This window comes from Urocampus carinirostris, chromosome 7 (assembly GCF_059441175.1).
Source record: "Urocampus carinirostris isolate Australia breed hairy pipefish chromosome 7, RoL_Ucar_1.0, whole genome shotgun sequence".
NCBI lineage: Eukaryota > Metazoa > Chordata > Actinopteri > Syngnathiformes > Syngnathidae > Urocampus > Urocampus carinirostris.
Window position 1 is genome coordinate 415,985 of NC_142355.1, and position 17,389 is coordinate 433,373.

At 45.7% G+C, this 17,389-nt stretch overlaps 1 protein-coding gene across 1 annotated transcript; it reads right to left on the minus strand.

Moving 5' to 3' along the window:
- Positions 1 to 371: 371 nt before the first annotated feature.
- Positions 372 to 17,031, minus strand: LOC148362036 (uncharacterized). Its single transcript, XM_088340128.1, has 11 exons — positions 16,944 to 17,031; positions 16,783 to 16,849; positions 15,360 to 15,467; positions 13,831 to 13,966; positions 12,381 to 12,503; positions 10,389 to 10,489; positions 10,031 to 10,270; positions 6,694 to 7,101; positions 4,193 to 4,305; positions 2,523 to 2,977; positions 372 to 732 (listed from the first exon to the last, which is right to left on the minus strand). Exons 2-11 carry the CDS (start codon positions 16,816 to 16,818, stop codon positions 509 to 511), a joined length of 1,944 nt encoding a protein of 647 aa, XP_088196254.1. The 5' UTR covers positions 16,819 to 16,849; positions 16,944 to 17,031; the 3' UTR covers positions 372 to 508.
- Positions 17,032 to 17,389: the final 358 nt, after the last annotated feature.

Genomic DNA, 17,389 nt, shown 5'->3' on the forward strand with positions numbered 1-17,389 from the left:
TTCAAAATAAAGTACATTTGTAGCACTTTAACTCAGTTCAATCACTGATTAAGGATATGTTTGTATTTTCCAATTGTTGAGCTTTTTGTGATTGAAGGAAGGACACCAGGCTGAGTTTGCGACGGATGCTTTTATTATGAAAGGACGAGGCAAATTTCAAAAAAAAAAAAACAAGTTCCTGTTCAGTTTTTGGAGCTACGCAAGCACAGGGAGAACATGCAAACTCCACACAGGAGGATTCGATCCCGCAACCTCAGAACTGTTTTGCGGACGCGCTATCCACTCATCTGCCGTGCCGTCCTAATTCAGTATATGTTTGTATTTTCTATCCGATGAGCTTTTTGTGACCGAAGGAAGAACTCCGGGCCAAATTTGCGACGCGTGCTTTTATTATGAAAGGACGATCCAAATTTCTAAAAAACAAGTCCCTGTTTCGTTCTTTGAGAAACGACCGCAGCGGCGATTCTCGCAAGGAACAGAAAGGCGAGGAAGCGAGCGTCCTACAAACTCATGCGGTCCGGCGGCGAAAGCGGCAGCGCGGCCCCAGGACCTTTTTGAAGAAGCGTCGGAATTCGGCGTTGAAGACGGTGTAGATGACGGGATTGAGGGCGCTGTTGACGTAGCCGAGCCAGGTGGCCACGCTGGTGGCGCCGGCGGGGACGTGGCACGGCGCGCAGCGGGCATTGACGATGTGGAGCACGAAAAACGGCGTCCAGCACAGTAAGAAGACGCCTGGGGAACGGAAAAGGTCGTTTCTGAACGTCGTTCGACATCGCTCACTCACAATTTCTGATACGAGCGTTTTGCACTGTGTGCGATCTACGTTTTCCGACCCGTTTCCAATCACCGTCGATAAAAAAGGAAAGTCGACCGTGAGGGCATCGCGTGTATTTAAATCAAAGCGGCAAATAAACGTGCCTAAATGCAACGTGGGATCTGTCGCTACGCGCCATTATGACGCGAAAATGTGCACGATAGTGACATTGACGCGGAAGTCCAACGTTTACAACTCTTTCACAATGTCTGAGGATCCCAAAATATTTCCGTTTCCTGGATTTTTGTCTGAGCGACGATATCAAAACAGAGAGACTATAAAGCCGCTGTAAACCTACCAAGACGCGGTTGTCTCTCTAAATCTTGGGCCCGAACGAGGAGAAAACTAATCGGAGAAGCGACCGAGACCTATCTCGGGCATACGCGGCTGAGGTGGGAAAACTATGAGTCGTACTCTGTATAAATCTGCCCTTCGTGGAAGAGTGGTAAGACGGAAGGCCCGTTTGCGAGAAGCCGCGCGAGAGACGCAAACCTCATGTGGAACAAGGTGCTCTGGTCAAATGAGACCAAAATTGTCCTTTTTAGGCTCAATATGAGTCAGGAATGTCCAAAGTCCGGGCCGGGGAACTCGCCCGTCAGTAATGTCGACCGCATTATGAAATAAAAAACAAAAGTCGGGATTTCACCAGATGATGGCAGTAGCCCTTAGGCCACCTCGCATTTGGTAAGAAATGTAACCCGCCCCATTTCCGAGGGGTCGCCGCAGCACCCTCCAAAACGGCCGGTTACGCCCCTGTCGCCGAGAACCGAGTAGCTTTGAGAAGCTAATTGGCTTAAAGTTGGAAGGATTAGCCGCCGCGTGCTAAGGGGAAGCACTTCTGGGCATTAGCGCCGCGCTCGCCGCTAATCGCAGGGGTCGACGTGTTCCCGTCCGTCTGCACGCGAGGCCGACCCCAAACGGGGAACGACGGCTGTCCGTCTCGCTGCCGCGCCAAGACCTCGCCGCAAACGATCGACTACCGATGACGATAACGGTTCCGATTTTGCCCCCGGAACAGGGGCGTCAAACGTGGGGATTCAATTCCGGCCTGTGAGAAAATGCTGAGAGAAGCGCAAGAGAAAAATGAACTGCAGTTTGAAATCTGGCCATTACCGTTTTCATTTCTCGTTCCTTCCCACTCCTCTTTCTCTCTCTACCTCTCTTTTGCTCTTTCTATTTCTTTGTTTTTTTTCTCTCTTGACTTTTTCTGTTCTCTTTTTCTCTCAATCCCTCTCTTCTCTCTTTTTCCCAGTTCATCTTTTTCCTTCTCTCTTTTCCTGTTCTCTCTATTCTTTCTTTTTATCTTTCCGTTTTTTTCTCACTTCATGTAACCCTCTTTTTTATCTCTTCAATTTCTCTTCTATTTCTCTCTTTTTTTCTTTGTCTTTTTCATCTGTCCCTTTTTTCTCTTAGTTTTCTTTCCCTCATTCTCTTTGTTGATCACTTTTGCTCTCTTCTTTCTTTATTCTTTTTTTCATCTCTTTTGCTCGCTTTCATTTTTCTCTTTCCCCATTCTTGCTACATATAAACGACACTTAAGTTTTGTTCGCGACAGACGACCGTTTTTTGATCGTTTTCATCTTTCGCTACCGTTAGCCACGCCGGTTTCTCTCCCCCCACTCTATCCCGTCGTATCCCGGGGGCTCTACCGTATCGACGCGGGTACGGGGGGCGGTACGGCTAGGCTAGGGTTGCGCGGGGCGCCCACCTACGACCACCGGCAGCACCTTCATGGCTTTCCTCTCCCTGGTGTTGATCTTGAGCCGGTTCCGGCGGGACTCCCCCGGCTCGGGGGCCTCCTTTTCCGCAGCGGGGGCCAGGGGGGGGTCCGGGGGACCCGCGAGAGCCGTCCCTCGGCAGGCGCCCTCCTTGAAGCGGGCCTTCCTGGCCTCTTCCCAACGCCGCAGTCGGCAGAAGATGGCGCAATAGAGCAAAAGCATCAAGGGGCAGGGGATGAAGAAGGAGCAGACGGAGGAGTAGAGGACGTAGTCCTCGTTTTCCAGCCGGCAGCGCTCCGACGGTCGTCCGGCCACGCGGTTGACGCCCAGCATGACGGGCGAGGCCACCGCTAGAGCCAGCGACCAGGTGGCCGCCAACAGCGCCCCCTGGCGGAGGTCCACCTGATGGCGGTTGTAGTTGAGGGGGATCAGGACCGCGATGGACCTGCGGGGACGAAGAAGACCCTTGAAACACGCGCAGCGTCGCTCCCAATGACAATTACAGCGATGGTCTTATAGAAGATCTGCCTCCGATTGGAAATAGTGAATGGTTTTGCATTTCATCATTTTCCTAGCAGTGAACAGTCGGTATTTTTGGTGGTCTTCAGCTTTAAATCTGTTCAGTGTGTCGAAGGATTTGATACGATGAAATACAAGTGACATTTATTGAGCGCGATGAGGATTTTCACCGAGTAGGCTGAAGTTCAATGACAAATGCCGAATATTTTGACCAGGGAATTTTGATAACGGGACTCTGACGGAGGACGGCGGGCGATGTTTGGAGAACAAGGCCCGATGACGTAGAAACGCTCGGTGTTGTTTTTGACTTTTTTCAGACATCGGGACGTTCTTCTCCGAGACGGTGGGGGCTTTCTCGGCACGCCCACGGGAGGAGCCGACACACCGGCTTGCGGAAAAACGTGGGCCGAGAAGAGAAACAAAAAACGAGAGAGGAGGCTTGACAGAGACTCGGGCGACACAAATTCGGCCATGTATTCGACGGAGTTCACTTAGTTAACTTGTTTAAGAAATGAAATCTGCCTCTGTTGGAAATGCCGGTCTCTTGTCTGTCTTTTCCATCAAGAAACGAGCGCGCGTTGTAAGGTGTATGTAGGTTGTGTTTGGTTGATGGAGTCAGATAACTAGAATTGGTAAACGCTATATTTGAATATTTCAAACCTAACGGTGTAAGAAGCTAATATTGTTTTTCCTCGATTTTTCTCATTTCTATTTCGTGTGTTTTTCAGGGATCCTACGCAGAACCAATGAAATGACTAAATGCAAAATAAATTGCTGCATCGTGTTTACATATATATATATATATATATATATATATATATATATATATATATAATCATGAAGACAACCGTTTGGGAGTCAGAAGATCCGGTTTTCTAAATAGAGCCGTCTTCTTGGGTGCAACCACTAGGGGGCAGTGACGCTTCACACGACAACGTCATCATGTCTGATTGGCATCATTTTCACACCCTTTTTTTTTTTTTAACATTTTTCGTCAGAGTCGGACTGCCAATGAACATAGACAATTTCAAGCGTTTCAGGCAGTATAATTCAAGCATTTTCCTGACCGGGAAACGAATTCCAGCACCTTGGAGGATTTCAAGCGTCAAAGACGAAGGAGACGGACGGGCCTCACGGTTACCTGTCCACGCTGATGGCGCAGAGGTTGAAGATGGAAGCGGTGCACAACATGACGTCCATGCTCATCAGGCCGTCGCACAGGCCCGCGCTCAGCGTCCAGACGCCGTCCTGGAACTGAGACACCCGAACGCACCGTGGGTGAGGACGCTCCTCCAGGGGAAACGGGTCCGGACGCGTCCGTTTGTCTCTATTTAGCCTTCGTTTAGCTCCGACTTTGGCTATCGCGGTCGCTAGCCCGATGAGCATATCGCTAACATAACTTTAGGAGCTAATAGTGAAAAATCAGGCAGCTCGTGACCTTAACGCTAGCATTGTGGACACAGGTGTTAGCCGCTAATGCTAATGTTTTTTCTAAGATAATAATAATACATTGTATTTCAAAAGTAGATGGATTTCCAATCATCTCTAATTTGCTTTCTGTTCCGGGAGTTTGTTCGCTCATATTTAAGCTAACGGCGCTCGCGCTGTTGGACTCCTGCGGCGAACCGTGTTTTGTGAGCAATCGCACAAATACGGTCAAACCTTCAAAGAATTTGTACGGAACTTTGTGACTCTCTACCGCCATCTCCCGGCTTCGAGTCGCGATTGCGGCCCGAGTCGGCTTATTCGCGGCGTGCGGGAACGTCCGTGCATTTCTTAGACGCGCTTCAACAAATTCTTCTCATTTTTAACCAGGTCGAGATTGGGCTTTGTACTTTACTTGAAGCAGGCCTTTTCTGACTTTCACCGTTCGCATGCAACACTGACAAATTGGTTTGACGACCGTGACGTCACTCGCCATCACCCCCCCGAGCTCCTATTCCTTGAACCTAATGTGTTCCGCCCGAACAGCTCTGATAAAAGTTCAATTAAAGCAGCGAGGCCCGGTGGACAACAAAGCATAAGAGCTCTTTGAACTCAGCGGGGCATCGTTAACACATACTTAATGGTAAAAAGTTTTTAAGGACACCTCAAACGACGCACCCCCACCTTTAACTCGGAAATTCGGCTTTGAAAAATGCCCGTTATACACAAATAAATAGGCAGAGTTCGATTGGTGCTGCCAGTGGATTATTAAATCAAACTTGTAGATATACCATATTTGTATTTGTGATTAGAAATCCGTATAGAATATTACCTTCAAATGTTGATGTCGGATGCGACAGGAATCGAACCCGGCTTCCGACAGGGAGAGCATCAAATTCTAATCACCGGACCCGAGGTCGGTAAAGTACGGCCCGGGGGCCACGTGTAGCCCGGTGGGCTTTTTCATCCGGCCCGCCGAAGGAAAACGGTCAAAATATAATGACGATATATATAATGATAAATAAAATACTATTCATAAAAAGCATATATTTTTGGTGGCAACATTGTCCCAAAGTGTGTCTACTCCAAAAATCCTACAAAAGAAAGACTCCAAAAATTCTATCAAATGACTACAAAATGTGATGACATCGAGTGCTTAAAAACGGGGACCTCAAATAAAACATTTCAAAAAAGGAAATCATACAAAAATACCCAAGAAATACAAGACTAATTCTACTGTGGAAATATCACAAAACAATACTACAATGGAAATACTTCAAAAACCATTTTACAGAAAGACTACAAAAACACCACAGGTATTCAATAAAAGCGGCTGCCGTTTGCGCTAATAAGTAGCATAAAGTATCTCGACGCTTAAACGCTCGGAGACCCCTACTCGAGACTGGCAGGGTCTCACAAAATTCAATGGGAATAACCCATAAAACGTTTGGACTCCAAGGGCCGTGAAAGCAAAAGATTTTGAATTTGGGGAGAAGAGAGAGCCACACCATATCTACGAGGACCAAATTCAAGCAAACTGCTAAACCTGCTCTCCAGACTAAAGCTTCTCCCAGATGAATACTATACACTGACTTACAAGGACAGTGTGTAATACTTGGCGCCTCCTAGTGTTACAAGAAAAACTTTCATCCAGTAAAAGAAAACAAACTAAAATATTTGAATACTAAGTAAAAATGTATGAACAATCATTCCAATGTCCTTATTTATACAAAAAAAGGTCAAGAATATTTCTTTCACTCTCACTGTCCCTTCTTCACACCTGACAACACAGTGCCATCCAGTGGTCAAATATTACACACTGTGGCTTTAAGAACGAAGGGTCTATTTTGATCCTTTTTGTCCTCAGTAATGTTTTCAAACAAGGTGAAAGCAAAGCGCTTTTGTAAAAATTGTCACAAAATACCGCAAACGAGAAGGATATCGTCCCATGTACCTTCGGCTTCGCCCGTTCCTATCGCTCGCCCGATCAAACGGCTCTGGGCGCTTTGCTAGTGTTTCTGGTTGTTTACAGTTTGTTCTATGGGTTTTTGTCATAAGATGTCTCAACAGTGAACAAAATGAGTTTAGTAAGCTTCCGCAGGAAGGATTTTTAGAGCGGATTGCAGCCAAAACAGAGTCTGTCGGTACGACATCCGGACCGCATCGTCGCGGACGTTCCGTTTTGTTTTGCCATAGACGAAGGCGACGAGCGCTCACCTCGGAGTAGACGAAGAGGGGCAGCACCAGCACGGCCAGCAGCAAGTCGGCCACGGCCAGACTGACGATGAAGTAGTTGGTGGTGGTCTTGAGGGCTTTCTCCGTCAGGACGCTGAGGCACACCAGCCCGTTGCCTCCCAGGATAGCGCCGATCAGCAGCACGCCCACCACCAGGGCCGCCCAATTGTGGCCCCCCGAAGGAGACGGGGAGGGGGTCGGACCTTCCCCCCAGTCCTCCGTCTCCATCCGGAGCGCTTCACTCGACGACGGCCGGCGTCCTCCGAACTCCGGCCGCGGAGCTGTCGAGGAACATGACGACCGGGAAAACGGAGTAAAGTGGCCCGAGGAGACCCCCTCCCGGTTGGTCCTCGTTAAGAGTTCCTTGTTAGCCTTCCTCCCCCCGCCCCACCATGGGGGTCAAACGGGAGCTTTAAAGCTGCTTAGGCGCTCCTGCCCGGGTGCGCTTCGCCGTCCTGTCCTCTCGCTAATTCAAATCACGTGACTCCGCCGCATTTCAAGACACGCCAGCCCGACCTGATTTTATGACCCGTTCTGTGCAAAATATCCAGCGGTTATTCCGATTTTGGAGAAAACGTAGTCAATTGAAGCATTCTAGTATTCAAAAGTGTGCCTTAAATACCCAAAGACGTTTTGGGGAAAATCATACTGCATTCAGTAACTGTTCTACCTTTTGCGAAACATCAGCAAGTAGAATATTTGAAATCGCAAAATCAGGAACAAAGTTACAAACAAGGGGTCGTGCGACAAATGACATGTCCAGACAAAATCAAACCTGACACTATCCAAACCGGAAACGAAAGGGACAAGGAACAAAGTTACAAACAAGGGGTCACGTAACAAATAACATGTCCAAACAAAATAAAACCTTACAATATCCAAACCGAAAACAAAAGGGACAAGGAACAAAGTTACAAACAAGGGGTCACAAAACAACGATATGGCTGGTGACATAAATACTAACCCGCTCGCCCAAGAATACTCTCATTGTTTAATGTCAAAAATGATAAAAATGTGTTATATTTGTGGTGTTATTTTTTGGTACTAACTTTCATCTCTTCTTGACTCAGGTCTGCCCTTGCCAGGCTAACTCAATTTAGCAATCTCAGTTGACACTTTTTGCCATTCGCCGGGAAAGGCGTTTCGGAGAGAACGTCGTTGGGCGTCGCCCCAAAAAATACGCAGAGAGGCGATATGGCAAAAAGGGAACGCGCTTTATTGCATTCAGGATAGAGCTAAGATTCATGGCCCGAACCCGAACCCGAGGCAATTTCGGGCCGGGTCGGGCCTGAAATGTCAGTCATACGGTCGGGTCGGGTTCGGTCCTGCTTTTTTTTTTTTTTTTTTTTTTAATTAATTAATTAATAATTATAAATATATGTTCATTAAAAATATATACTTAAACTATGTATGGATACTAGACCAAGGAATACTTGTTATAAAATAAATAATTTGGATAAAACGGAGAAGGAGCTGTAATTGCTTTTAACGGAGCCAGAGCATGCTCTGTGCACGTGACGTGACGTGAATGCTGTCCTCTTAATAATCTTCCCCTCCGCAAATTCGCGTGATTTTGGCCTGGTATCCCCGATATGGAGTCGGACCAACAAGAAGTTAAGGATAAACTCAAGAGAGGAGAACTGACGAGGAAAACGCACTCTGGTAAGAGTTTTAATAAGCGTTTTATATAGAATACGATCGCTTTTGTCGGAAGCGTACATTGACGTTGGTGACATTTTCATCCGCGTTAAAAAACGCAATTTGCAGAATAAAATCACGCTTTATTGTTTAAATAAACGCGTTATATAGACTAGGATCTCCCAATTATTATAATTAGCTCGCTTTATTGTTTTAATAAGCGTTTTATATAGAATACGATCAGGGGGGGGGGGATTTGCATAGGAGTCGGAAAAGGGCACAACACGTCAACACCCCCTCAATGATAGTGCCGCGCTAAAATCTTAAGGACGTACTACTACTGCTGCTGTGGATTATGGCCCAATGATCAAGTCGTCAAAATGACGGACGCCCTTAAATGTTTTCGCTACCTCAAAAAAAAAAAATCCGTCAATGACAGATTGTCGCTTAATGTAACATCTGCAGTGCAGACACAGAAATATAAAAGATGTAAATGTTTATACAGTTTTATTTAACTTAGGCCTAGATGTTGTAACAAAAGGCAGAGTTTAATTTGTTATCATAAATCACCCCTCCTTATAAATAAAATATGTAATTTCGGGCCCCCTCGGGCCGGGCCAGCAAATCCAGTTAATTAGTCGGGCTCGGTCCGGGTCGGGTTTAATACCCCTCGGGCCTGCGTCGGGCTCGGGTGCTTTTTTTGGGCCCGATCTTACCTCTAATTCAGGACACATTCAAAGTTCCAGAAACATTGTTTTTGATAGTGTTCTCAAATAAAGTTAAGATATCTGGTGAAGGTCGTCCGCCCGGCTCCCTCAGCGTATCAGCCTGTGACCTCCTGCAACAAGGTCATCCCACGACCTTCACCAATGCCTACATACTTATCACGAGTTATTTTCTACATTCCACAACAGGCGAAGCTTCGTTTGCTCGGCCGTCCTGTCGCCGGCTGAAATCACGTCACGAGACGCGTTTCGAGCAGAAATTCATTTCATAACACACAAATTGAGCCTGGGAAAAACATTTGATGGCTTGCTCGGTGCAAAAAAAGAAAGGAACTGTTACACGAAATCGTCTTTATTGTCATGGATAACATAAACATCGTATGCGACGAGATTAGACACGGCACTCCCGGGTAAATGTTTCAATAAATGTAGAACTTCTTTTGAGGAGCAATGTCAAGTGAAGGGAAGCAGAAACAGGGGCAGAGGTTCTAAAAATAAGAATGGTATTTCGCATCAAAACCAGGAACAAAGTAGGAAACGAGGGCTCACCAAGCTGATAACATGTCCGAACAAGATGGAATTAGAAATGAAAATGCCCTTGACCTGCAAAAGGTGGCTCGGGGCGAAGAGTGATTTTACGCTCGTCCCTGCGTTTTTTTGTCAGTGCGGCGTGAAAATGGTGCGAGTCAGAAAACGCCTCTTTCAAGTACAGTCCAAACACCGACCCCAAACCCAAAATAGAGGGAAAAAAAAGAGGCGTCTAAAAAAATGCAGGCGCAATGATGACACAAGTCAAGAGATGGCGGAAGCGAGTAAAAGTATTTTGAATTTCCGTACAGCGGTTCCCAAAAAGAGTGTGCCGGGCTTATTTGGGAGCAGTTCATCGTTCTTTATTTGCGCGTTCTTCCCGCGTGTCCGTTTTCGACACTCGCTTCTCGGATTCGGGCGATTCATCCCAACGGCGGGCGTCCGTCGTCGCCCAGCGAAAAGTGAGGTCTGAGCATCTCCAGGATGGGCCCGCGGGGGGCGCCGGCCAGGCAATGCGCCTCGTCGGCGCGGAGGCCGCGGGAGCCGAGCTCCCTCAGGGCTTCCCCCAGGCTTCGGCGCCCCCTACGTGCCGTCATCACCAAAAGGCGAACGGGGCTGTCCAGGATGCCGAAGCGCTGACGGAGGGCGCCCAACTTCCGCCAAAAGCCCTGGCGGGGGAGAAGCGCATTTCAGGATGAAACCATTGAAGACATAGCATTATTCTCCACGAAGGAGAGTAGAATCCGTTTCCAAAAGGATAGGCTGGAACTAGGGAAAGGAGCGCACCTCCGTCCCCGACGTCGTGGTGGCGACATCGTCGGCACACAGCAGAATTCGGAGTTGCTCCGACGGGCCGGCCCCGCTTCCCGACAACGCCGACAGGACGCCTGCGAGACGCCAAAATCTCACACTCGCCAAAACATCGGACGCCCGATCCTTTCCCCAATTTGATATCCTTCAAACGTCTTGCGGATTATATCAATCTATACCAGGGGTGTCAAACTCATTTTAGGTTGGGGGGGGCACACGATAGAACAAACATTCTGTTGGGGGCTGAACTATTAGATTAAAGAGAAAGAAAAATAGAGATCAAGAAATAAGAGAAAGAGGAGAGAGGGCGGGACAAAGAAAGAGAGAGGGATAGGGAGAGAGCGTGAGCAATAAGATAAAAAGTCGTGAGAGAGGGGGAAAAGAAAGGGAGCGAAAGAAATCCAAAGAGAAATAGAAAGACAGAAGGAGAGAAAAGAAAGCGCGAAGGGTATGAAGAGAGAAAGATAAAAGAGAGAAAAGGAAAAAAGGAAGTTAGAGCAAAAGAAGTTAAAAAGACACAGAGAGAAAGAGACAAAGAGCAACAAAGGAAGAGAAAAAGAAAGAGTGAGAGAAAGTGTCTTTGTTGGAGGCACCTGGCTTTGGCAACATCAAGTTGACCTATTTCAACCTGCAGCCTGTTTTTCTCTTGCGCTTCTCTGAGTGTTGTCTCGCGGGCCGGATTCAATCCTTTGGCGGGCCCGATCTGGCCCGCGGGCCGCCTGTTCGACACCTGTGATCTATACCCTGCGATATCTTAGGAAAAAGAAAATGGAATTCTATAGACGTTCTGGAATGTTTCCTTTTTTACGGGGATTTCTAATAAAGCTTTTAAACGATCACTTTGTAATATAATATTTGACGTTTCAGAAATATCCATGTATTCGTTAAAAGTGAGAGCGTCCAACGATAACAATAGCAGCTGACCGTAGTCTGCGGTCAAACAGCCAGCAGGAGTGGCTGGAGAAGGAAAGAGTGGAAAAAAGTGGATGCTGCCTTAATCATAGAATTCAGCAACATTCGCTCGCGCTACCGGTTGCGGAGTGACGCCGAAGGACGTCGCAACAGCTCACCGGCAGCCTAGTGGCTAGAGAAGGAAACCGTGGGGGGAAAAAACTCACAGAACTGGACGACAATCACGTTCGGGGCTCGGTGTTTTGCGGTTATAGGGTCGTCGCGTGCTAAAAGCGGCGCCGTGACGGGGTCACTCGGCAAAATCCAAATCCGGCCTCACGCAGTAGCAAGATGGTCGCCAATAGAGACTAGGGCAGAGATGTTTACCTGATTTCTGCTGAGGGCTGTTCTTAAAGGGCCTGATGTCTTCTAGAAGTCATTGTATAATATATAAAACAAACATTTGATGTAGAATAACGCGCAAAACATATAGAATACATCATAAACACAATATATATAATATCAAAATATCACGTCACGGCGCCGAACCCTCACTTTACGAGTATCCTCGTCGAGTGGCATTGTGGGAAACGTAGTTTTTGGTCCGATCGCTCTCGACTCGTTTATTTTTAGACGCCCGGAAATCTTTCGTAGGCCTCGTTTGGCTCTCGGACCGCGAGTTAGACACATGTGCCCTAGAGCGGAAAGGGACAGCGTGCCATTTTTAGTGCCTCCTAGTGGTACAAAAAAAAAATACCTTCATTCAGTAAAGAAAAAAACTAAGATTGATTTGAATACTGGGCACAATTCCATGAACTGTCACATGAATGTTCATTTTGAATCATTTTCTATATTTCTTTTACATAGTGGAATTCCCTACCTGTTTGTCTGGCATCTTGCTGCTACGCTGTGCTCTGCGGCACCGGTTTTCATTTCACGTGAAACGATTCAAGATTTCAAATTCAAGATTTAAGGTAGTAAAGCGGATTCTAAAACGGTGAGAGCGGATGACGGAGGGCCACTCGACGCTCGTATTTCCGTGTGAGATCCCGCAGCGCCACCTGCAGGACGGCGCACCTCTTTTGGACGCCAGGGCCACCTCTTGGGCTTCTCGGGACAGGAAGAGCTGCACTCCGTTTTCCACCAAAGTGTCGGCAAAGTCCTCCCGGCCCGCGAAGAGGAAGCGGCTCACTTCCAGGCCTGTCGGTGGGAAGACGGGTAAAAAGAAATAGCCACCGGAGTAGTTGCCCCCTATCTGGCATTGTTGCCGCGATGCGCTTTCTGGACAAATTTCCACATGTTGCCTAGTCTTCTCTTTTATCGATGATTGTATACTGTGACCCGATGCTAAATGGATTCCACCCTGGTCATCCTGGAAGGGGAATGACCACTCGTGAGGCCCCTTCTCAAGGTTTCTTTATTTTGAGTTTTTCCTTGCCTGCATGCTGGTTTAAGATCAGGGGACAGTGTCATTGTAATCTCTACAGTCCTGTGAGACATTTTTTTTTTATTAAGTTGGGTCACCTTTAGCAGCCATAACAGAAATCAAACCATTACCTTCATTTTGGGATTTCTGTTTTAGCCATTCAGAGGCAGACTAGACTCAATGGTGCGTTTCGGATCGTTGTACTGCTGCGTGATCCGAAAGCGCTCGAGTTTGAAGGCAGAAACTGATGGCCGGATGTTCAGGTACATATCTACGTTCCATCAATTATAGCAAGTTGTCCTGGTCCTGAGGCAGCAAAAGCAGCCCCATGATCATCACACGGCCACCGTTCCACTTTAATGTTGGCATCATGTTCTTTTACTCAAATTCGGCGTCATTTTTACGCCACCTTTTAAAAAGTTCACTTTTGGACTCATCGGGCCACAGGATGTTATTCCAAAAGCCTTGAGGATCATTTTTGGTAAATGCTACGACAGCAGTGGTTTTTGCCTGGGAACTGTCCCGCGGAGGCCATTTTTGGCCAGTGTCTTTCTTGCGGGAAGTCATGAACACTGACCTTAACCCGAGGCCGAAAGCCGGAGGTCTTCGGATGTTTTTGGAGGTTCTTTTGTAACCTCCAAAATAAGCCCTTGTCGCACTCTTCCTAGTGGGTCAACCACTTCTGGGAAGGTTTGCCAATGTTCCCAGTTCTCCTTATTGTTGTGTAATGGCTCCGACAGCTGTTTGCTGGATTCCTATAGTCTTGGAAATGGCGACCTTTTCTGGACCGATAGATTTCAATCACTTCTTTTCTAACTTCTTTGGATAGTGGCATCTCAATTGTGTCCTTGAGATTTTCTAGCCTACTTCAATTTGTCTCAGATTCGATTTAAGGGATTTCTTGATTCAACAGAGGTGGTGGCCATCAATTTTGCGTGCGGTGCGTAAAATCCCAAAACTGTCGTTCGTCACAGTTACCGCGCGACGATCAAATTCGGTCGATGATCCGAAACCGTTGCGAGTGACAAATATGCATAAAACACAGAAACGGGCACAAACTCTTTCACGGCAGCTCGGGTGAGCCGACCCCATCGGTTTTACCGTAACGTCGGGTGCTTTGGATGATGCCGGCGCTCCGTTGCCGTCGCCTCTCGTCGGCGGTCACCAGAATCACGTCGAAAAGCAAGGATTCGGCGGGATCGGCCTTCAGCAGGTCCCGATTGACACGCTGCAGAGCCTGAGTCCGTTTTTCAAAAGAATGCAAAGAGATGTTGGTTTCCAGGTTGGGACTACAAGGGAATGACTTCTTTCTAGGGTTTCTACGGGTTCTTTAATCAAGGAAAATGCTTCCATTTGAATGTTCTTTTCTTCTTTGTCTTTGTCCGACCCGTTGTGACTTCAATAAAATAGTTTAGTGGGGGAAGGGCTCCAGAGTGGCCAGAGAGACGAGAGCGGGTAAATTCCTCCTCTCCTGGCCCCTCCCCCTCTCCAACTGGCAGTTGTAAAACGTCGAATGCCTGGCGTATCTTTTAGCGTTAGCCGACTTTTGCTCTCCCACATGCAAGAGGTCGATTTAGATCCCGCATCTGACTCGATAGACCCCGCGTTACTCGAATAAAAATAAAACAAGTCTGCTTAAAAATGATGCAGACACGCCCACATCGGTTAAACTTAAGAAGAATTGACTTTCCTCGACAATTTAACGACATCGAGCGCTGTCGGTAAGGAAAAGAACAAGATCATTTAATACAACAGAGACTGTAGCCAACGCTAATCACATGGGGTACAGAAACTCCGGAGCCCCATTGAGTATTCAGCTAAGAATTGAACATGTTTCCTGGTTCTTTTTCTTTCAGGCAGCACTCAACAAGCTCCAACAACAGGGCCATGGATTGATTCCCGTTGGATTTCTTCTTGAAATGGTCCCAGAGAAATTGGAAAATTGACTTTGGAAGACCTTAAAAGGATTTGAATTTGGCCAGGGAAAAGGTGTACGAACACTGTACAAACTACAACTGAATACAGTTAAGCACAGAGTACGAGGTCTATGAATTTCTACTCATGGAGATATTCCCCCTTACCGTATATACATGCATCCAAGCCGTATTTACAAATATGACATAAAATACTGAAATCGAGGTGTCAAATGATATGCAGGTTGTGTATCACCGGTAACAAATGGTAGGTGGCATCTGAGGAGGGGGGCGTGGCTTATACAGGGACAACAAACTGCGGGGCAACCAAGAGCACTATTTTCACAGTAAAATTGTGCTGAACGTTGGTGTCCTTATCTGTAAAATGATTTTGCAATGCACTCTGCCTGGTGAAAAAAAGTCTTGGACAAAACCCAGAAGGGAAGAAGTGAAACATCATGTCGTTTGAAGCCAAAATGGATATGGAGTGTCTCGGCTAAGTGTCCGTTGGCAATCTCGAGGTTGCAAAAGCCTAAAAATATGAAAGCTTCGCCGCTTCCACTGGTTGGTGTACAGTTTTAAGGGGTCGGCAGTCATTTACTATTAGTGTTACGCACTACTAAGGGGTGTCAGCAATCCAGGGGGTAACGGAATGAAATGAAGTAACTGCAAAGAAATTACGGTTGGCTTTAGTATCTTGGATTTAACTTCTTGCACCTGCATCAGCGGGAAGGCCACGCCCGGACGATGCATTGACCCTTCGTCGGCGTCCTCGAACAAGGCCGAGCAGGAGATGGCCAACACCAGCGCTTGCTCTGCGTCTTTCTGCAAAAAACAAAACACCGATGCCATTTTAATCCCAAATCAAGGCAAATCCTGCCATAAGATCTGGACTGATGCAGCAGGTACTAGATGTAGCATACATCAGGTACAATTGCAGATAAGATGGCTCAGAATGCAGCACCGTGCAAGTTTCTTTTTAAAAGCACAAGAAATAGATGTTTTAATATCGGTTTTAAATTGAATCCGCCATCTTTCCTCATTTTGCATCCAGCCGCTACCCCACTGGACTAGCCCAAGTCACAGGTAAGGGTAAATCCTTTGCATTTATATTGATTTCTTATTTAACTCTATGCATATATATGACACATGAGTAGTAGTCTTATTGGTATCTAAGTGTGAATTTCCCTACGGGATGAATAAAGTATCTATCTATCTATCTCTATCTATTGTGATTTTAATGTTTTTAGTTGGAGTGCCAGTGGTTCGGAATGCATAACAATACAGCAATTTCACTTTGTGACCCACTTAAGAATTGAATTATGTTGTATCTAGAGTTCTACTGTAGTTTGATCGGTTCCTGAGCAAGAAGTGCTGCAAAGAAAAGGGAAGGATGAATTAGAATGAAAATGATTTGAAAGGGGGAATTTGTAGCCACTCTAAAAATCACAATTGCACGGTTAGGATAGTTATTTCATCGTTCGTTGTTTTGTTCTTTTATCAGTGCCGGTTTTACAGTTGCATGTGTAATTGCATGACATTTTGATATGAATAATACTGTAGGAATGAATGATTGTTCCCCTTCAAAATAAAGGGCATTTGTTCTTCACTATTAAGTCAAGTCCTGTTTATTTGGTTGGCCCTTAATCACAATGAGTCTCAAAGGGCTGCACAAACCACAGATCATTACAAACCACATATTATTATTAAACCATCCCCTGATTTAAAACCTACATGAGGGCCAGGAAAAACATGTCAAATTAAGTCGTCTATATTTGTGACACACACCCTTAATCACGTGGTACTTGCCTTGCCATTTAATTTAAGAAAACAGTTTGTGAATACAACATTATTATGAAACTTGTTGCCTGAAAAATGCTGAGTAGGATTTAGACATCTTGAATACAATTTTATAGTTAAAAACAAACAAATGTAAAATGTATGTTTGTTTTTATATGACATGACGTAAATTGTTCTCCGTGTTTACGAGTAGAAATTTTTTTAAATATATTTGAACACTTGATCAAACGAAATGAAAACAATTTTGCAGTCAAAATATTTTTCAGGTTCGATATATGTTTAGTAAAGATAAAAAAGGATTATTTTGACGATGTTTCTTTTTCACAAAGTTTGTCTTTACCTGCTTCACGTCAACGTTCGCGATAGGTGACACCATCGCTGATGCGTTTTTGACGGTGAAGGCAACTCTAGAAAGAGAATTAAAAGGTTTAAAATGGTGTTTTTTTTTAATAAAATGACTATACCATATTTGAACAGATTGAAGAAAAGTTGACGTACAACCTGAAAAGTTCACTTCCGCTTTATTTTCTACCACCTTTTCTTCTTCCTCTTGGCAATTGGTGGATGACCGTCTCAACAGCTAATCAATGCCGCCACCTATTGACCAACAATATCCACTACTTTTAGAAGAAATAATCGAGCGTATTTTGAACCGTATTCATTGTGAAATGTACCACTCCAAGTTACAGATATTTTCATATAAATAGAAAAAATTACAGATTTTTATTCTGAAATTATGGAAGATTTTAAAATATTCAGGAAAAGTTACAAACAACTACAAAAGTTCACTTCCGCCTTTCCACCTCGTCGTCTTCCTGTTTGTGATTGGTGGATACCCATTGCACAGATTGATATCCCCGCAGCCTATTGGTCTAAAATAACGAACAGTAATATTAAAAAAAAAATCCAAGCACATTTTTAATATATAAATTAAGTTTACAGTATTC

Coding starts and splice junctions, on each gene's coding strand:
- LOC148362036 (XM_088340128.1), bottom strand. CDS start 16,818: ATGGTGTCACCTATCGCGAACGTTGACGTGAAGCAG. Junction 10,490..12,380: donor GGCCCTGGCGTCCAAAAGAG/GTGCGCCGTCCT, acceptor GGCGTCTCGCAG/GCGTCCTGTCGGCGTTGTCG. Junction 4,306..6,693: donor CCCTCTTCGTCTACTCCGAG/GTGAGCGCTCGT, acceptor CGGGTGTCTCAG/TTCCAGGACGGCGTCTGGAC.